The sequence below is a fragment of the Sturnus vulgaris genome, chromosome 17, assembly GCF_052056855.1.
Source record: "Sturnus vulgaris isolate bStuVul1 chromosome 17, bStuVul1.hap1, whole genome shotgun sequence".
Lineage (NCBI taxonomy): Eukaryota > Metazoa > Chordata > Aves > Passeriformes > Sturnidae > Sturnus > Sturnus vulgaris.
Window position 1 is genome coordinate 1,922,797 of NC_142259.1, and position 20,465 is coordinate 1,943,261.

Here is a 20,465-nt window from a genome sequence, read left to right on the forward strand (position 1 = left end):
CTTTGGTAGAATTAATCCTTTAGTTCTGTGTATGCCCCACTCAGTACAATGGTGTTACTGCCCAGAAGAGAGGCTCAGAGACACTGTGACACTTTTGTAATAAGCAGTTTTCCCACTTACCAGTTTCTGAGAAAGCTCTGGTGCTTCAGAGCTTGTTCTCCAGCAGAACAGCTAAATGTGGAAAACCCTGAGTGTGAGCTACATCCCAAGACTTCCAGGAGAGCTTTTATTTCAGTAAGCTCAAGAGCAAGGCACAGCATCTCTTGTACTGTTCCTCTCTGTTTTGGGCTATTCAGGACTTAAAAAAGGTTTTGAATTTTCTACACAGAGATGTGTAATGGCTAAATTTACCTACAAGTCAAAATATCTGTATATTGTAGGAAAAAATAATACATCAATTTGTAAATTAGTTGCTGTAAAAGCACAGAGAAAACACTCCATGAATTTGTGAAATCATCCAAGCCCTTTCCACTGTAACAGGTCGCTCACTGCCTGTTGCACTATGTGAACCAAGCTTTTATTAAATGAGAAAAAACTGAAACTTGAGAGATTCTCCCAGTTACAACTCAAACTCAGCAGTTGCTTTGTTACAGATTCACTCAGGGCAGCACCCTGCAAAGGGAAGGCAGTGGTGGTGCCCTGGGCTGTCACAGACAGGGATTTTCTAGCATGAAAGCATGAGGTGAACAGAAGCTGGGAAAAATCCTGGAATAGGACTAAATGTGGCTTTTTTACTATTTCGATTATGTAGTATGCAACATAAAAATGTTTTCTGCATTAGAATAGAAATGCTTCTATAAAATCTAAATATTTAATGTAATACAAGTATAATAATTAGATAAACAAAAGTTTTTCTCAAATATACAAATCATAGTGTACAATAGAAATACTTTGAATGTAAAGCCCAGCAGACTGTAACACTGCACTTATCCACATATTGAGCAGATTTTTATCAACAGACTGGGAGAATTTTCCTAATTCAGAACATTAAAGGGAAGTCAGGGCACACTCTTGGTGACCCCAGGCTGGTATTTGGGATTCTCCTGCACAGCCGTGGCCTAGAAGGAACTCCACAGCTGGAGCCCTTGGGGCAGCTCGGGCTCTCAGGAGGTCGTGACAAGACCTCTGTGGGACTGACCCCATGGGCTCTGAGGGGCTGATCCCGGGATTCTGTGGGACTGACCCCATGGGCTCTGAGGGACTGACCCCATGGACTCTGAGGGACTGATCCCGGGATTCTGTGGGACTGACCCCGAGAGCTCAGGGGGACGGATCCCGGCGCTCTCCGGGGCTGATCCCGGAGCTTTGTGGGTCTGATTCCGGGAGTTCTGTGGGATTGACCACAGGGGCTCTGTGGGACTGACCCTGGGAGTTCTGCGGGGCTGATCCGGAGCTTTGTGGGTCTGATCCCGGGAGTTCTGTGGGATTGACCACAGGGGCTCTGTGGGACTGACCCTGGGAGTTCTGCGGGGCTGATCCGGAGCTTTGTGGGTCTGATCCCGGGAGTTCTGTGGGATTGACCACAGGGGCCTTATGGGACCGACCCGGACGCTCTGCGGCGATGAGCGCGTGACACGCCGCGCACTGGCGGCACATGCGCAGAACCACGCGCGGCTCCAAGCGCCCGCCGGGCCGGGCCGGACCCTGCCCGCGCCCCCGCGTGCGCGCGCGCAGCTCTCTACCACCGCTCCCCGAGCGCGCGGGGCGGAGTGGTGACGTCACATAGGGATCCGCCTTCCGGTATAAAAGCGGCGGCAGGCGGCGGGCGCCATTGTGGTGCGCCAGGCCGGGCCGTGCGGACGGGGCCCGCAGCGCCTCCACCCCTCACGCCGCCAGCGCTCTCGTTCCTTCTTTCTTTCTCTCCCTCTTTCTTTCTCTGTCTCTCTTCCTTCCTCTTCCTCCTCCTCTCGATTCCTCTCCTTCCCCTCCTCCCCCCCCCCCGCCGCGGATATGCCGCGCGTCTACATCGGCCGCCTGAGCTACCACGTCCGGGAGAAGGACATCCAGCGCTTCTTCAGCGGCTACGGCCGCCTGCTCGAGGTTGATCTCAAAAACGGGTGAGCGCCGTTCGTCCGCCCGCCCCTCCCGAGGGCCCCGGGCCGGGCCCGTCCATGTCGCGGCCGCTGCCGCGTGGCGCCGGCGCAAGATGGCGGCCGGGGGGGAGCGGAGCGGGGGCCGCCTGACCGGGCCTTTCTTCTCTGCCCAGCTACGGCTTCGTGGAGTTCGAGGACTCCCGCGACGCCGACGATGCCGTATACGAGCTGAACGGGAAGGACCTGTGCGGGGAGCGGGTTATCGTGGAGCACGCCCGCGGCCCCCGCCGCGACAGGGACGGCTACAGCTACAGCAGCCGCAGTGAGTCCGGGCCCGTCCCTCCCCGCGGGGCTCGGGGCGGCGGCGGGCAGGGCTGGGGGCGGGCAGGGCTCGGCTGGCAGCGAGCCCCGGGGCTGGGTGTGGGGGGTCGTTAGCAGGGGGGTACCCGGTGCACCGCTGGGGCTGCAGCGTTATCCTGGCACCAGCGGCGCCCTCGGGTATCCCGGAGCAGTTCTGGCTGCCAAATCGCGGCCTTCTAGAAAGGGTTTGCTCTGCTCATGACGGCTCCAGTATTCCTGGGAGCGTTTAGATGTGACAACGATGTTACATCAGTAATGTTAGTGTATAAATATCGTTGTGTAACTGGGGGAGAATCGCTCAGCTGTGAACTTTCATGTGATTGATTCAGTTGGATATATGGGATGGGTGGGGGGAGGTTTTGAAGCAGGAATCTGTTGTGTTGAAGGGGGGGTATTTAAATATTTCATTGCTCAGCTCGCGTAGCTTCTTGAGCTGAGCTGTATAGAGCTTGAACGGCCTAGTACTGTAATTAAAAGTACTAAGGTTGATTTTTCGGTGGTGTTTGGAAGCGTGGTGTTGGGGGGGGTGGGTTTCTGTCTTTTTAAAAAAATCAAATGTATGTTGTTTTAAAATTGTTGCATGTTCAATTCAAACTTTTTAACAAGTCCTTGATGTTTCAATTTAAAAGTGACCAGTGGGGCTGAGGCTGTGTCCACTGAGGCTAAGATGACTGCCTTTCCTGGCCATGGCTTTTCCATACATTGTGTGACCCTTGCCCTATGACCCTTTGGCTGACCTTACCGGAAGCCATGACGACAGCAGCCTTTTGCCATTAGACGCAGGGTGATGGTGAGGATTCCAAGGGTTAGACAAAACTGGTTAAACTGAACTAGGTGACTGTTACCTTGCGTGTTTTGTGGCCAAACCACCACCAAAAACCTCATACTGTGATGTAAGTACTTAGTGTAACTAGTAAACGTTTTTGTAAAATGTAGAAATGCATGTAATCAGTTAAGTTTTATATTTTACAATGTTCTGTAAAATAAAACTTAGCAAGGTGAATCTAATAAGGAGCAGTCACTCTCTAACAGATCTTAGGAGCACAGACTTGTAGGATGATAGTCTGTTTGATTTGCCATTAATATAGATTATGGCAAAATTGCAAAGTTTATTGGAGGCTTAGCGAAATAAAGTCCTACTCCAGTAAATATGACTGTTAAACTAACTTTTTCAGAACATTGAGCTTCCTTCATGCTAGGAGACGACCTAACTTTGTTTCTTTGTACAATCAAGGTGGGGGTGGTGGCGGATATAGCAGTCGGAGACAATCGGGACGAGATAAATACGGACCGCCCGTTCGTACAGAGTTCAGGCTGATTGTTGAGAACCTTTCCAGTCGCTGTAGTTGGCAGGATTTAAAAGTAGGTATTCATGTTCTGTGTGAATATCAGTCTGTTGTGAATATCAGGAAGTAATACCTTCCTCTAATAGCAATGTTGATTTTGTTGCAGTAGAATATTAAAAAAGTGTTTGTGCACATTGAGTGCTGCTTGCAGAGCACCCAGGTGTGTAAGTGTCCTGTGCTCCCCGCAGGATTTCATGAGGCAGGCTGGGGAGGTGACCTATGCAGATGCCCACAAAGAACGTACAAATGAAGGAGTGATCGAGTTCCGGTCATACTCGGACATGAAGCGTGCCCTGGACAAGCTGGATGGCACAGAGATAAATGGCAGGAAGATCAGGCTGGTGGAAGACAAGCCACGCTCCAGCCACAGGCGATCCTACTCTGGCAGCAGGTCCAGGTAACTTCGGGAACATGCTGGGCATGGCAGCAAAAAGGGGCATGGGCACCCTACCTTCAGCTCATGATGTAGGAATAGGAGGAAGCCTCAGTGTAAAAGGAGATTTGACATCATACAACAAAGCCAGGTTTGAGCAGTTTTTCACATATGAAACCTCCGATGAGATTCACTGACAGTATGTTGAACCCACCCTGGTGGGGACTGCCTTCGCTTTTAAGAAGTTGTGTAACAACTTTTCTCTGTTAGATTATGCTACTAGATAGCACAATGTATTAGATGCATTCATGAAGATTCTTCCCTGTGAGGGTGGATTTCCCAGAGCAGCTGTGGCTGCCTCTGGATCCCTGGAAGTGTCCAAGACCAGGCTGGATGGGGCTGGAGCATCCTGGGCTAGTGGAAGGTGTCCCTCCCCATGGCAGAGGGTGGAACAAGGTGATCTTTAAGATTCCTTCCATCCTGTACTTGATGATGGAAGGCACAACCAGGCAAAGTGAAAGGGAGTGACATGTTAAATATCTGCAGGTCACGGTCCAGGAGACGGTCTAGAAGCAGAAGTCGGAGAAGTCGAAGCAGCCGCAGCAGATCCCGTAGTGTCTCCAAAAGCCGTTCCCGGTAAGTGCCCCAGAGTTAACGCTGCCAGTGCAGGAACTCCCTCCCTGACAGATGTTTACAGCTGCTGGAAGCACACTGCAGGTCATGAAGAATAAACTGTCTCTCTCTTTGAAAGATCTAAATCCAGGTCACGAAGCAAAGACCGCTCCCGTTCCCGATCCAAAAGCAGGAAGTCCAGATCAAAGAGCAAATCCAAACCCAAGTCTGACAGGGGTTCACGCTCGCACAGTAGATCCAAGGAGAAGTCTGAGAAGTCCCGGTCCAGATCCAGGTCCAGGTCTCGATCTCCAAAAGAAAATGGTAAAGGGGATGCTAAGTCTAAGTCCAGGTCCAGGAGCAGGTCTCGCTCCCACTCTCCACAGCAGCAGCCATCTGCCAAGGCTCGCTCCGAGTCACCGCCCAAAAGAGCCGCGTCCAGGTCCCGCTCCAGGTCCCGCTCAAAGTCCCGCTCGCGATCAAGATCCAGTTCAAGAGATTAGGACTAGAACTCTCCTCTCACCTTGCACACTATTACGGAACATTTTCCTACCTGTCAGGCCATTAGTGTTATGTTAGTTGGTTCAGAAGTTGGTTTTTTCTCTTGCAGGAATGAATGGCCTAAGAACTAAGTCATAAGACACAAAGGTTTAATTTGTATCCGAGATTTGACAGTACCAGGTGGAATGGTGGTACAAAGCAGGAATAGTCCCCCTTTTGTAGAAATTGAGCTGAAAGTTGGATTTTATAGCATTTCTGCAGGAGTAACTTAACTACTCTTAAATGCGAAGTGGTTTTTATATTAAAAATAAACTGAATATAAACAGGCTTAAATACGGGCTTTTTGAAAGTATCCTTTTTTCCTATTGTTTTCATGGCATTACAGCTATGGGTGTCATTAGCTTCATAGGTTTCAGCTTGCTGCCAAAGGCAGGATTGCCTTGCTGAGCAGGTCACACAGTTTTTCTTAATTTTGGAAGCAGGTGGCAAACTATAAACCAGTAACAGTACTAGGAAGATTTTAGACCAGCAATAAACTCAAGTTGGAGGACTTATATTGTACCTTGACTTGCCAAAAGAACATTCCCCCCTATACTGAGACTGTATTAAAGGTAACAAAGGTATTCTGGAACCTGTATCTTATAGTATTGGTGAAAACCCCTTTGTTCCAGACTTGAAAGAATAAAAGCTTTCTGACGTTTCTTGCTTGAATCTCAAGTGTCACTGTTGTCAGACACGAAGGTGTCTCTTGGCTGTGGTCCAAGTCATGAGTATGCTTTATGGTTTGTCAGCCTCTGAATCCCCTTTGGATATGAAGCCCAGGTAAAGAAATCTGTCTTCCCTCCCCTTTGACTCACTTATGTTAACATTTTGCTTCAGACTAGGAGAACTATAATCCTCTTGTGTGTAGGTCCGAACTTTATTGGAAATGTAATCTCTTGGAGCTAGAGTTCTAGTTTTAACAAAGGCTTTGCTAAACCACAGTTGCCAATTCATTTAAATTGTGGAATAGGACTCGTCCCAAAAAGTCCCCTTTATAGTTAAATTGATTTTTTGTAACATGCAGTAGCAAACATTAGAGAACTGCCTTGTACTCTTTATACAACGTGTAGTTTGACCTGTATAAAATTAAATTGGTGACTCAAACTCTTGTGTTCATTGCAGTGAAATGGGATTCTTGCTCTGCCTTGTGCTGGGAAAATCACAACTTAACCTGCTTTTATGGAGAAAACCTCTTTGGTTTAGTGAGAGACTTGGTAGCTCTTGACAGGCTCTTGGTGGTGTGCTTGAGACCAGCACAAGCTCTTTGTGTCCCAGTGTGTTACCTTGTCCTTTCTGCAGGAGTGGCTGGGTGTGACAGCTGCACCTCTGCTCCCAAATTACTCACTTTCCCAGAGGAACTGGGTCAGCATGGGGCACATGTGAAATGTGACTTGATGCCGACTTGTCTTTCCTGGAATTTCTTCATGCTATAAACGAGTCTGAAATTCAGTGTCTCACCATGTCCTGGCCATTTCTGCAAAGCTGTGCTTTGCCTGTTGCAGGTGAGTATCCGTGCTGGTGGCAGAGGGGTTCCTAGGAAGAGTGCTCAGTTCTGTGCTCATGTTCCTGGAACTTGAACTGGAGTGGTTCCATGCCTGGTGTTGCCATAAGATCAGGTTATCAGCCTGGGTGCTGCAGTGTTATCTGCACCTGACCCTCGTGGTAATTTGTGATAAGGAGTTTGGGTTAAATTGGAACTTTTTGCTGATGATTGTGTATTTCAGCATGAGAAGAAAAACGGTGTTGCAGTGTTGATTACTGCAGGGTCTGAGATGGGAGGGGAATAATGGGGGCCTCCTACAGAATTCAGACTGGGCAAGAACAGTTAAGTTCAGGTTTACAGCCTAAAATACACTTGAGGACATAGGAGTTAAGCTGCTTTGGTTATACTTGTGATCATGGAGTAGGTCAGACTTCAGAGGTAACTGCTCCTCCTTGTAAAACAACTTTGCAGAGAACTCTCGTAAAATGTGCATCACACTCCTCAAAAGGATTGAGTTTGGAGCTCAGCAGGTTGAAAAATACATGTGCATATTCCCAGCTTGTGTCTGTGTGGTAACAAGATGTTGACCATTACTCTTTTGTAGATGCAACACCTTCTTTCTAAAACTGACCCCAGTGCCAGCCTGGGGATGTCCTGACCACTCGGAGGCTGTGGGCACCCCAGCCTTGGTCAGCAATAACCAGCTGCAATCAGCTGGCTGAGCCCAGACTGATGTGACAGGGGTTATGTTCCGAATCCTTATTCATGACTTATAGGCAAGGGCCAGATGGCATTTAGCCAATTTACCTCAAACTCCTTTAAATACTGAGATTTTTTTCTGTTTTACTGGAACCATATTGCCTGTCTCCGTTGGCTGCTGCCCTTCACCATGCAAATGAAGCCAGGATTCCTTGGCATGACTCATCCTTCTGGAAAGCTGGGAGGATTTTGGTGGTGCCAGATGCTGAGCCAGGCAGTGAAGTGATAATGCTGTAAGGAGCCAGCAAAACCCAAACACCCTCAGTGTTTCAGCTCTGTGGGCAGCACTTATTGTGGGAGTGGAACACTCTGAGGCTGGTGTGTTTTGGTTGCCACAAGTGTGAGTTTTCCTGAGATCTCTTCTGGGTGTGATGAAAGGGGTTGGGATAAATCTCCATACAAGAGTAAAAGGCTACAGAGCCTGCATGATGGCTGCAGGTGCTTTGCTTTGCCTGCAGTAGCAGCATTAGTTTGATGGGAAAACCATCTGGCATTGTCATAACTCAGTTTTTAACCTGACCCTAGAAACAACCTTTTGGGGATGTGCTTCAGAATTGGGCTACCTGACTTTTTGTTGTTTTTTGTGGGTTTTTGGGGAGGGTTTTTTTTTGTTTGTTTTTGGGTTTTTTTTTGCATTTGGTATAATCAATATTAATTTGTTTTTAAAAACACAAAAGCGAAACCTGCTTTCTCATCAAATGTGGGGTGCAGGATTGACAAAATCTAAGTCTGTAGCAAATTGTGAGAGAAATCAACACTGCAGTTAAAAGTGAAACTTAGAATCTGGGACTGTATTTGCAGTCTGGTTCTAGCCTTTTCCTATATTTGAAAAAACATCCCTCCATGTATTTTGGTTTTTGACATAGATGCAAGTTTTGTCCTTATAATCATAGAATCCCAGACTGGTTTGGGCTGGAGGGACTTTAAAGCCCATGCAGTCCCACCCACTGCCATGGGCAGGGACACCTTCCACCAGACCAAGCTGCTCCAAGCATCCTTTAGCCTGGCCTTGGACACTGCCAGGGATGGAGCAGCCACAATCTCTATTTGATTCACTTTTTATTTGATTCTATGTCAGGAAGAGTAGTGTTGCTGTAAAGAAGGGCACAACTCTGTGTCTGATGTACACTAAATTAAGTCTCTCACCTTGCAATATCACTGCTTGGAGCAGAGCTGAGAGGCCTGAGTAAGTGACCTTCCTTTTTCTTACATTTCTACCTCTAAATTCTGGTTTCAGACTCTCTTTACAAATAGGAGATGACTGTCCTAATCCTGATTGTAACCAACTCTTGGATTTCTTCTTCACACATTGAATAACTTGAACTATTTTCAATTCCTACTAAAGTCTAGTTTAGGTTGACACTACATCATCCACAGAGCAATCTCATACATCAAAGAGCAAAAGCTGTGAAAGCAGGAACTTGGCTGAGGAGCTTGGAAATCCCAACAAATAACTGAGGTGCTGGGAATGTCTTTGAGAGGTGATGCAAACCCCGGGATCATTTGAAAGATGCATCATTTGGATGTGGTTGGTGGTAAAGTTCCTACAACACCCTCAGCAACTCTTTGCTGTGTCCTAGCTTTGTCAGAGCTGTTTAAAGCAAACAGGAACATGTTACTTTAAAAGGTGAGAAGCACAACTAACACAAATACTGCTCAGTGTAGTGGCAGCAGTTCAGGAATTTTATGTATGTGTCCTTAGGTTCATAATGGTTGCTTTTACACCGTGATCAGCCTTTTCCCCCTTCCTTTTTTTGAGGTTAGGTGAAAAGGACGAAATAGCAGAATAGCTCAATTCTCACAGTTCCCTCACACATTATTAGTTTGCTAAATGTGTGCGTAGGTGTCAGAGGGGAAGTTTCAGCTGTTTCACAATCCAGTAAAAGTTTGCAATAAACAAACTGCTCTGAAGTGGCTCATAAACTTCCACCCTTTTTAGCAACATCTGTGTTTACCAGGCTGGGTTGGAAGCATACAGGTGTGTTCCTGTGGGAGAAGGAATGGCAGAGCAGTTGGTATGATCCACACCACGGAAAAAGCACTGACCACAGGATGATGTCTGCAGCTAATGCATGGCTCAGGGTGTAGATCACACCAGCTTGTACTAGGGCTCAAGTTTTGGGTGTGGTTCTGGGTGGTTCTCTCACTCAAGTGCAACATCCTCTTGTTCACAGAAAGTGGCTTTTGGAGGGTTGTCTAATTCAGAATGTCTTAAATACCCTTTTCATTCACTTTAAAAGTAGACACTTAAGTCTTGATCCAGTGCTTTTCCATTGGGTGAGAACTGAGTGCAGTGATTTTAGTCCAAAATACCAAAAACGGTGGAGGGAAAGCAGCAGGTTTGGAAGTGACAGCCTGTGCTGGCATGTAGATGGAGAGGCTGTAGATTTATTACAGACACGTGCAGCTCCTTTAAATAGGAATAAGAAGTTAGTGCTGTTAAGCCAGCAGGTGTTCAATGGATCACAGCTCATGGGCCTGGTGTGACCACAGTGCAAAACTGCACCCCCAGGTGAGCTGCTGGGAGCAGAATGGGGTCAAGTGCAAAATGCTTTTCCCTGCACAGCTCTTGTGCTCTGTGTTCTGCTCAGGATCAGCATGAGAGGAAAATACCACAGCACAGTATCTTGTGATCACAGTAGTGACAGGGATGCTGTACAATTCACCTGGGGGATGCCACAGCAGCTTCTGTTCTGCTCAGCTCTGCTTCAAGCATGGAGTAAGTGCTCACAGTAATGGGAGACACAAGAAAAGTATTTCTGAAAGAGCCTCTCCAATTACCTTGTCTGAGTCTGTTTGCTGACAATTAAAACCAGTTGCTCTGTGACACTGGAAGTGTAATCCACTACTTATCATCATTCAGATGTCAGCTGTGTACGTGTGGCAGCCCAGACCAGAATTGTTCTGTAGTTCTCCACACACAACATCCTCCTAGAAAGCATGAAACTGATACACAGCCTTCCCAGTGGGAATAAAAGCTGTGGATGGCTGTATCTTCCTTTACTTCCTGTTTTATGAGGTCTCTGTCAGGCTTTTGGGACATGATTGTGGGTGAGGACAGGAGTGACAGGCACTACCATGTGTGCATGCTGACATCCTATGAATAGCAGGATGCTGTGGGGATGAATCCCAGCTAAACAAGTCGCAGAGCAGCACAGCCCTGCACACATTCGGTATCAGGGGACTAATGGCACAGGAGAGTTGAAAAATCCATGTCAGAATAAATTAAATCGTGAAAGCATTACAAAGAGCTAAGCTTAAGTAAACCAAAGTTCATAGAATCCCAGAACAGCTCAAGCTGGAGGGGATCCATAAGGACCACTGAGTCCAAAGCCCTGCTCCTGGCAGGAGCACCTACAATTAAACCATAGGGACTGAACGTTGTCCAGATGCTCCCTGAACTTGGTGCTGTGACTGCTTCCCTGGGGAGCCTGTTCCAGACACTGAGCAGCCTCTGGGTGAGGAACCTTTTCCTCATGTCCCACCTGAACTTCCCCTGAGGCAGCTTTGTTCCATCTCCTCGGGTCCTGTCGCTGGTCCCAGAAAGGGGAGATCAGCACCTGCCCCCCCAGGAGGAAGGTGCAGAAGCAATGGGGTCACCCCTCAGCCTTCTGCTCCCAGCTGAACGGGCCGAGTGGCCTCAGCTGCTCCTCCCAAGTGCTGCCCTCGGGACCTTTCATCATCCTGGTTCCCTGCTCTGGACACAACTCCAGCCCTCAGATGTCCTCTGTGTGCTGAGGGGCCCAAACTGTCCCCAGGACTGGAGGTGAGGCTACCCCAGTGCAGAGCAGAGCAGGACAGTCACCCCCCTGATGTCCCGTGAGGCAGGGCTGGCCCATGGGGCTGCCAGGGCACTGCTGGCTCCTGTTGCACTTGCCCTCAGCCCAAAGCTCCTGAGCCCCTTCCCCAGGATAGCTCCCTAACCCCCGAGGTGTCAGTTCAGATCCTTTCCAACAGAGGTCACAGAAATGGAAGTTGAGGCACAGAGAGGGAAATGGTCTGATGTTACATCAACCGGAAGGCTTACTGGAAAGCCAGGGCGACTTGCTCTTTTTACGTAATGTAGCTGTTCCCTAGAAATTCATCATTCTGAATTCCTGATTGTTGTTTTACAGTAAGCTCAGCCAGGAACAGGGAACTGATGAGTTGCTTTTCAAGTGACTGAGTTTCACTCTGCTCCTGATTCAAATCTGCTTGACCTTCCCTCTGCCGCATAAAATGATTGATATGGGAAAACTTTTTTCTACACTGTGCCACTGGAGTTTTATTTTTAAATGGGGAAGAAGGCAGTAGTGGCAAAGGAAATACACTGTTACTTCCCTCCTGATTTGCAGGATCTGATTTGCTTCATGAGAGTCTGACTTAATATTTTTAATGTGGTAAAAATTTTAGAGTACAAAACTCAAGGTGACAAGGAACTTGCAGATACACTAAATCTGTGAGGTTGTTCCTACTCCAAAGTGAGCAGGAACACCCTGTGCCCCAGGTTCTGAGCAGCCAGAGGTGGCTGTCAGGGTGAGCAGGCAGTCACCTCCCCCCAGCCCATCTGAAACACATCGAGGGCTCTTCTCAGAAGTTTTTTGTACATTTGACCCATGTGCTTCGAGCCTTAGTTCCTTCCACTGCCACTTCTGCAGGTAAGTGGGACTGAGCTTGTGTAAGTGTCTGAAGACACTTGTTGTGTGGGCACAGAATACTGAAAGGTGGGCAGATGAGCAGCCCTGGGTTTGAGCAGAGCCTTTTGGAAGTGCAACTGCAGTGTATCCATCCTGCATTTCCACTACAGGACTAGTGAGAGTGATCCTTTCACTGTCCAGGGATCTTGGGGATGTCACTTTAACATCCTCTGGTGCCTCTTTGGGCCTGTGGTTGGAGTGCCTGGGAAGGGATTCTGCCCTGGTACAGAAGCCAGACAAAGCCTGGGGAGCTGATATGGTCTCCAGGGCCCCTTGGCTGCTGTGGAGGACACGTCCTCATTGGTGTTGTCTGGTTACTCTCAGAGGGGAGTTTGGTTAATCACACAATCTTAGAATGGTTTGGATTGGGAGGGACCTTAAAGGTTCATCTCATTCCACACCTTGCCACAGGCAAGGACATCTTCCACTATCCCAGGTTGCTCCAAGTCCAGACCAACCCAGGGATCCAGGGACAGCCACAACTTCTCTGGGCAACCTGTGCCAGGGCCTGCCCACTCTCACAGGGAAGAATTCCCTCCCAATATCTCATCCATCCCCGCCCTCTGGCCGTGGGAGCCATTCCCTGTATCCTGTCCCTCCATGCCTTGTCCCCAGTCCCTCTCCAGCTCTCCTGGAGCCCCTTTAGGCCCTGGAAGGGGCTCTGAGCTCTCCCTGGAGCCTTCTCTTCTCCAGGTGAGCATCCCCAGCTCTCTGAGCCTGGCTCCAGAGCAGAGGGGCTCCAGCCCATCCACAGTCCCCGTGCCCTAGCGAGGCTCTGTGCTGTCCCGTCCCGTGTGACCCTGGCCCCGCGGCCCGGGGCTGCCGGGCCGGTCCGGGGGGCTCCCGCCGTTGCCATGACGACTCCCCCCTTTCCCCGAATCCCCCCGAAAAGCTGCGGCGGGGCTGAGCGCGGCCCTGCGGATGCGGCCCCGCGCGTTTCCACGGCGACGGCGCGGCTGAGCCGCCCCCTCCCCGCGCTCCCCGCGCACACTCGGACCGGCCCCGCGCCCCTCCCGCACCCCGGGCCGGGCCGGGCCGGGCCGGCCAGCGCCGCCGGGCTCGGAGCAGCGCCCGCCCGGCTGCAGGTAAGGAGCGCGGCCGGGCAGCGCCGGCCCGGCCTCGTCGCGTCCCCGGCCGGGCTCGCCGCAGCCCCGTGCCCGCACGGGCGAGGCCCCGGCCGGGCGAGCGGGGCCGGGCCCGGCACCAGGGAGGGAAAGCGCCGACATCCCCCGGGCCCGGGCGGGGCCGCGGCCGCGCTGGAGCCGCGGGGAGGGGCCGGGGCTTCCCCGGGGCGGCGGGGCCGGGACACCGGGAGCGGCTCTGCCTTCGCCCGGGCCGGCCCTGAACATCGGTGCGATGATGGCCCGAGCCGGGTTCGCGTCCCGCCCTGCCCTGCCCTGCCCAGCCCAGCCCTGCCCAGCCCAGCCCAGCCCAACCCAGCCCAGCCTAGCCCTGCCCTGCCCTGCCCTGCCCTGCCCAGCCCAGCCTAGCCCAGCCTAGCCCTCAGCCCAGCCCTCCCCTGCCCAGCCTAGCCCTCTCCTGCCCAGCCTAGCCCAGCCTAGCCCTCAGCCCAGCCCAGCCTAGCCCCCTGCCCTGCCCTGCCCAGCCCAGCCCAGCCCAGCCCAGCCTAGCCCCCAACCCTGCCCTGCCCAGCCCAGCCCAGCCTAGCCCCCAGCCCAGCCCAGCCCCCAACCCTGCCCTGCCCAGCCCAGCCCAGCCTAGCCCTCAGCCCAGCCCTGCCCTGCCCAGCCCAGCCCAGCCTAGCCCCCAACCCTGCCCTGCCCAGCCCAGCCCAGCCTAGCCCCCAGCCCTGCCCTGCCCAGCCCAGCCCAGCCCTGGCTGCCCCCAGGGAGCCTCTCCGAACGCTCTGGGCTTGGGAGCGCCTTGCACGGGGGACCCCTGGCCATGTTTCTTCAGGTGTTTCTCAAGCATGGGTGAGCAGGTGCTGACCCAGTGCCTGCAGTGACACCGCTGCAGCCCTGCACAGGGCCCTGCAACCTGGAGGGCTTTGGTGCAGCCTGGCAGTGCACAAACAGCACAAGTGCTCCACATAGTCCAGGACAGGTCCTGGATTGATTTATATACTAGTTATAATAGAAAATAAAACACTGGACAGTTAAAAATACTTTGAGGTTTAGATGTTTCCATCTGCTAAGTGTGGAAAAATATCCAAACTGTGCAGGGATGGTGCTGTCACGGGGCAGTGAGAGATGGGTATGGCTGTCTCTGTTGTGCCCCTCAGAAGTGCCTGGGCTTCAGGCTACCCTTGGCCTTCAGCTTAACCCCTTTGGGGTGGCCCATGGGATCGCTGGCAACTGCTCATCCTCCCCACCTGTGGGTCTGAGCAGATCCACAGGCCTAAGTGCTGGTGACAGTGAAACTCTTGGGGACAGCAGGGGACACTCAGCCTGAGTGTCTCTGCTTTGTCATCTGTGTCTGAACCTAAAGCTTGCTGCTTGCTGCTTTATTGCCCTTCTCCCTCTGATCTCCATTTTCACAGAATCTATTTGCTCTTTTGAAATGTGTGACATGAACAGCCTCTTACTGCACACAGGACATTTCATCTGTTTTTGAGATGTTGATAAATACATTGGCCCATTCCAAACCTCATCATGCTGCACGAGAACCCAGGAGCAGAACTTTGTGGTCCCTTGTTTGTTCCAGAGGAGGCATTTGCTCCTGACTTTGGAGCAGCAGTCAGACTTGGAAGGGAAGAACTGTGTGATTATCTTTCTCCACTGGGCCATCTGCCTGTGTCAAGGGTGTTCCTGAGTGCTCTTGTGTGTATACAAAGCAAGCATTTTCTGCAGTACCATTAGTCTCCTGAACACCTGTCCTGGGCAATGCCAGAGGACAAGGGAAGATCCAAGGGAGCAGCTCTCAGCCCCATAGGTCTCTGTAGTGTGCTGGTGTGTCACTTGCAGTTTTAGCATCATCCCAGCTGGTGGTCTTTCTTAAAGGCTCAAATTTGCCACTGGAGGTAATTAAAAATTCATATCTCAGCTGATGGCAATGATGGGGAAGTTCTCCGCTATGGCTGAGGAAATTCCTGAAAAAAATAATTTACAGAATCTCAGGCTGGGTGAGGCTGGAGGCACCTCTGGAGGTCACCTGGCCCACCCCCTGCTCCACCAGCGCCAGCCAGAGCCAGCTGCCCAGGATGTGTCCATGTGGCATTTGAGTCTCTCCAGCCATGGAGACTCCACCACCTCCCTGGGCACCTGCCCCAGTGCTCAGCCACCCTCCCAGTGCAGAAGTGTCTCCTGAGCTTAGAGGGCCCCTCCTGTGTGTGTCACTTTGTGCCCGTGGCCCCTGGGGCTGTCCCTGGCCCCGTCCCCTCTGCAGCCTCCCCCTGGGTATTTATCCCCAGGGATGAGATGCCCTGAGCCTGCTCTGCTCCAGGCTGGGCAGTCCCAGCTCTCTCAGCCTCTCCTCACGGCAGAGATGCTCCAGTCCCTCCATCACCTTCCCGGCCCTGTGCTGCACTCTGTCCACTCTGTCCCTGTCTCCTGTACTGGGCAGCCCAGCTCTGGGCCCAGCACTTCAGGGCTGGCCTCACTGGTGTGGGGCAGAGGGGAAGGATCCCCTCCCTCCCCCGGCTGTGACACAGCTCCCAGTGCAGCCCAGGACTGTTCTGCATTGCTGCAGGAGCACATTGCAGGCCCATGGGTATCCTGGTGTCCAGCAAGACCTTTCCTCCCAGCTGGGTGGCCCCCAGCATGTACCAGTGCAGATTTCAGGAATATTTAAAATTCTGAGTAGCCACAAAGTGAATACCTGTTAATATTGCTTGAATTAGACTACTTTCAGCCAATATTTTGATGAACAGAAGCACTTCTTCTGAGCAGATAATGCATTATAAAGCACTGTTGGGGGTGTGCATGGCTCCATGCTGGGAGCTGCTTCTCTCCATGCTTCTGTGTGGCACACAGCACATCCCTCTCTTCCCAAGGAGCAGATCACTTGCTGGCTCTGCCATGGTTTGGTGTGAAGCTGTGGAGAGCTGGAGGCTCATGTGTCCAGCAGCCCTAGAGATGGTCTGCAAGCCCCAGGGTCACTGGTCTGGAACGTGGCTGTGCCAACACCCAGTGATCCCTGCTGGATGAGCAAAAGCTCTGGGAGCAGCTGAGCCAGTGATCCTGGTTGCCTTAAAGTGTGCGTTTTGTGGCCAGTGTCCCTGGCCCATGTGACTGTGTGCACACTGGTGTCCCCAGTTCTCTCAGATGCTCAGGGTGCTCAGGCTGTGCTCTGTGCCCCCTTCTCTGTGGTGGTGCTTTGTTTCCTGAGCTGGGAGGTTTGTCTCTGACAGAGAGCACAGTTCAGAGACACTGATCCTGCTGTCAGAACTGGCTGGGATAGGCTGGTGGGGTCAGGCTGCACACAGACTCCATGTGCACAGCCCTACCCTTCCACAGAGCACAGCATTCCAGGGCAGAGCAGGAGGAAACAGCATTCCCAGATGAGAATGGTCTTGAAAAATTCCACCTTCCAGCCTGTACATTGTGGTGTTCTCTGGAGGGATCATATGTATGTGGTGTGGCCAGAGTTTCTTGGGGTGGCTTTCCTCCTTCCTGGCTTTTCCAACCAGGGATCCTTGGCTGTCCCTCAGCAGAAGGCAGAAGTGAGGAATGGATCTGAGGAGTCCTTGTGGAATGGATAGGCAGCTGGCTGAGGAGTGGGGCTCGCCTGTACCCTCTGTAAGATGTTACACCCAATAGCAAGAAAAATGGAGAAGGCCAAAACAGCTGCAGCTCCACTGTTGCTTTTTTAAAAGCTGGCTGGGGGTGGGGTTGTGGGGTTGAAGGCTGCTGAACAGCCTGATTCTGGTTTGTCTGGGTGGGTAGAGTTTTATCAGATGTCACTGGGACATGTGCATGCTAAAAGCTTTTTAAGACAACAGCTAAAAAAAAAAATAAACATAACCCAAACTTTTGTTCAATATCCAGGGCAATCAGCAGAACAAATCATAGAATATCCTGAGCATAAGGATGCTGGTCCAACTCCTGGCCCTGCACAGACACCCCAGCAATCCCACCCCATGCCTGAGAGCATTGTCCAAATGCTCCTGGAGCTCTTGCCATCCTGGGGAGTCTGTTCAATGCCTGACCATCCTCTGGGGTTAAAACCTTTTCCTAATATCCAAGGAAAACTGTGAGTTTGGTTTGCTAATTGTGCTAATTTTCAGGTTTGCATCCTAGTAGGCTGGGTAAAGACCAGGCTGGGTAAAGCCCTGAGCAGCCTGCTGTGATCCCAACCAGCTGGGAGCAGAAGGTTGAATTACAGACCTCCTAAGGTTCCTGAATTATCCTGTGATAATAAGGGTTGCTCTAGGGCTTGCAGGAGACCCCCTGAAGGCATCTCTGGGGCAGTGGTACCTGCCTGGGCTCTGGCTCCAGGGGCTGAGGCCACCGGAGTTGTCTGAGCAGTGGGCATCCCCTCCATGCTCAGGGAGCAGTGTTATCCCAAGTGCCTTTCTCCTGCTGTGACAATGGTGCTAGGGCAGGTCCCAGCTGTGGCTGAGCCCCTTTTCCTCATGTAGCACTCCTGACCTGAGACACTTCACAGCAGCTTGGGCTTCCAGGGTTTTTATACTGGGATTTTAAAAACTGTGAGCTGCAAACAAGATCTCCAATCCTGATTCTCAGTCCTCCCGGTGGAGATGGAGCTCTGCAGCCCAGGTATTGTGTCATGCCTACACCTGTGGGGTTATCCCAGGAATCCAGGGTGTGCTATGGTTGATGTGAGGGGTGTTGGTGGTAAATTGTTGTCTGACACTGTGGAAGCCCCTGACAAGAGGTGGGAGAGCCCTGGGAGCCGCCGAGTTTCAGCTGTGGCAAGAGTGTGCTTACAAGTTCACACCAACAGTGTTCTTGCTGCTCATGTGTGGCCTTGGAATAGTTTTGGGCTTGGAATAGAATTTGTGCTCCATGCATGCTCAAAGGGCAGGAGCTGGTACAAGGGGTTAGGGGAAGGTTTCCACCAGCAAGGCAGAAGTTGTTCTAGCCAGAGGTGCTGGAGAAAGCATTCACACTGCTGCTGAGGGACAGATGAGGGAGGCACAGTTTGTGGTAGGATGTTGGCATTGTTAGGGTTATAGACCTTAAGATCGTTGAGTCCAACAGTAGGGTCGGGCCATGGGCTGGATGGGCTCCTCTGCCTCTTGGAGGGCTCTCACCCTTCTGAGCTGGGCTGCCCCAGTGCTGGGACATGCCCGAGGCTGCTGGAGGAGAGGTTGTCTGGAGATTAAGGCCTAAATCTCAGGTGTTTAGCTTTTCCAGTTTAAAGGCCAGCACCACACTCTGAAATCCAGATTGATTATCTTCACCCTGAACTCAGGAGAACCAATGTCCACAGCCTCAGCCTAGCCTCACAAGGATTTGGAGAGTGAACCACAATCTCAGAATATGGAAGGGACACAAGGACTATCAGGTCCAACTCCCTGCTTCTGGCACCCAAAATTAAAACCTAATGTTGACTTGGCATGTCCTGTGCAAATATTTGCTTTTGTGTTCATATCAGAGACTGTGAGAAACTCAGGTGGAGCATCACAAGCCTGAGCACTGGATCTAGTTATTTATCTTCCCTTCTAGGCATTTCCAGTCCCAAGTTCTGTTTGAATTTTTAAAAAAGGCAAAAGTTCCCACAAAATCAGGAGTTGTCCTCGAAATATTTGACCCAATGTTGAATCAAGGATTGACTGGATTTAAGTGCCAAAAAAAGCAGATAGATTCTTACTGGGTGTTAGGAACCACTGAAACAGGTTGGCTGCTAAATTCATTTTGGCTTTCACTTGGAGTCTGGTGTCCAGATTAGTTTCTCAATTCTTTCAGTTGTCCTGACACTTAACAGTGCTTTTCTGCACCTGTAGAGCCTGAAGGGTCTGTGCTGTTTGCCAGTTGAGCATCAGGTGTTTCTGGTCACAAACCTGACAGAACTGTGAGAAGTAGATTCCCCTCAATGTGGTCACACCATCCCACTCTGCTCCCTCTGGTTGTAGCACCTTTATTTGAATGTCTCAGATTTTAAAATTCCTGACTTTGTCCTTTGTAGCCCAATTCTTAGCTATACCTGCTTCACCGAAATGAGTACCCTGTTTTCCACATGGATGTTTTCCCTTTCAAATTCAAATTGCATCAGAAGAGGCCAAGACATGAGCGTTGTCCTCTTTGTAGCCCTGCCTCCATCCTGGCAGCAGGTGCTTTGGAGAGGGTGCTGCTGCAATGTGGAGCCCCTGGGCCTATGGGTGGGGGGCTGGTCACAGCCAGGGAGGGCCAGTCATGCCCTCAAGGCCCTGACACTTTGCTTCCTCCTTGAGATTCATGGCTAGACAGGTTGGGCAGCACCTGTCCCGTGAAAAACTCAGGTGGGGTACAGGGGACATCAAGTTCCCCCCCACCCATACCCCCAGTAACTCTTGTCACTTGTGAAATTCTCTCTTGCAGCCATTTAGAAGATCAAGGGTGACACTCCAACAGGAGAACTGGAAGGGGACTTGCAAGGAGCTCTGCCTGCACCAGGGTGGGATTTGGCAGCCCTCAGTCACAGTCTCTCAGAGCATTGTAGGCCCCTGTGGGAGCCAGGAGCAGCTTGTGGTGGACCTGTCGAGCTTGTACCATCTTATGGTGGTGTCAGGTGAGAAAAAACCCCCGGCATTTGCAGGCTCTGAGCTGGGACCTCACAACAGGGGCTTTCATAGTTCATGTTGATGCCAGTTGTGAGCTTCATGTGGGTTCAGTGGACTTTTAATGCATCTTGTAGGAGTTTCTGCTGGGAGACACCATCCTGTGCAGTCACTTTCTCACTCCTTTGTTGTGTTTATACCAGTAGCCAACTTGATTTCTTGCCTGCTGCCCTGCAGGGCCTCGCTGTGTGCCCAGGCAAGGTGATGGACAGCAGGGGGGAGATGGAGGTGGTGAGGAGCACCAAGGGCAGTGCTGCTGGGGAGGTCAGTGTCCACGTGGTCAGCACCGAGAGCACTGTGCAGAGCACCCACCTGCCCACCACTGCCTTCATCATCCCAGGTATGTGGAGCAGTCCCCTCCAGCTGCTGCCTCCCCAGCCCTGATAGCCCACACTCCGCGTGGAGCTGTGCTCCTCCCAAACCTTGCCAGGCAAAGCCAAGCTGCTCTTGCCATCTTGGAGGGTCTCTATGGCTGTCCCACATCACTTGGACTGTTTGTGGTCAATCAAATCTTCCTGAGCTTTAAATGGAAGCCCTGTTGCGAGGGGCCCTGAGCCAGGGCAGTGCAGTGTGCTGCTCTGCAGGGCTGCAGGCTCCTG

At 51.4% G+C, this 20,465-nt stretch overlaps 2 protein-coding genes across 5 annotated transcripts in view; both read left to right on the plus strand.

The window, feature by feature from the left end:
* Positions 1-1,571: 1,571 nt before the first annotated feature.
* On the plus strand, positions 1,572-6,371 carry SRSF6 (serine and arginine rich splicing factor 6). The gene is made up of 6 exons (XM_014886266.2): positions 1,572-2,057; positions 2,207-2,355; positions 3,628-3,755; positions 3,928-4,136; positions 4,659-4,748; positions 4,864-6,371. Exons 1-6 carry the CDS (start codon positions 1,951-1,953, stop codon positions 5,225-5,227), a joined length of 1,047 nt encoding a protein of 348 aa, XP_014741752.1. The 5' UTR covers positions 1,572-1,950; the 3' UTR covers positions 5,228-6,371.
* A 139-nt stretch (positions 6,372-6,510) lies between these two features.
* The window catches only part of LOC106859191 (L3MBTL histone methyl-lysine binding protein 1), a 34,415-nt gene continuing 20,460 nt past the window's right edge, over positions 6,511-20,465 (plus strand). For 3 of the 4 annotated variants that reach the window (XM_088175065.1, XM_088175067.1, XM_088175069.1), the window contains exons 1-3: positions 13,223-13,270; positions 19,628-19,817; positions 20,044-20,206. In XM_088175065.1, coding sequence (XP_088031191.1) covers positions 20,071-20,206 — 136 coding nt within the window. In that variant the 5' untranslated portion in view covers positions 13,223-13,270; positions 19,628-19,817; positions 20,044-20,070. Of the gene's footprint in view, positions 6,770-13,222; positions 13,271-19,627; positions 19,818-20,043; positions 20,207-20,465 lie in introns of those variants that run through there. The other variant, XM_088175066.1, reaches the window with a different exon arrangement.

Excerpts from the sequence above, each read along its gene's own strand:
- SRSF6 (XM_014886266.2), top strand. The coding sequence starts at position 1,951 with ATGCCGCGCGTCTACATCGGCCGCCTGAGCTACCACGTCCGGGAGAAG. Across the intron at positions 2,058-2,206 it reads GAGGTTGATCTCAAAAACGG|CTACGGCTTCGTGGAGTTCG; the intron begins GTGAGCGCCGTT and ends TTCTCTGCCCAG. Across the intron at positions 2,356-3,627 it reads CTACAGCTACAGCAGCCGCA|GTGGGGGTGGTGGCGGATAT; the intron begins GTGAGTCCGGGC and ends TGTACAATCAAG.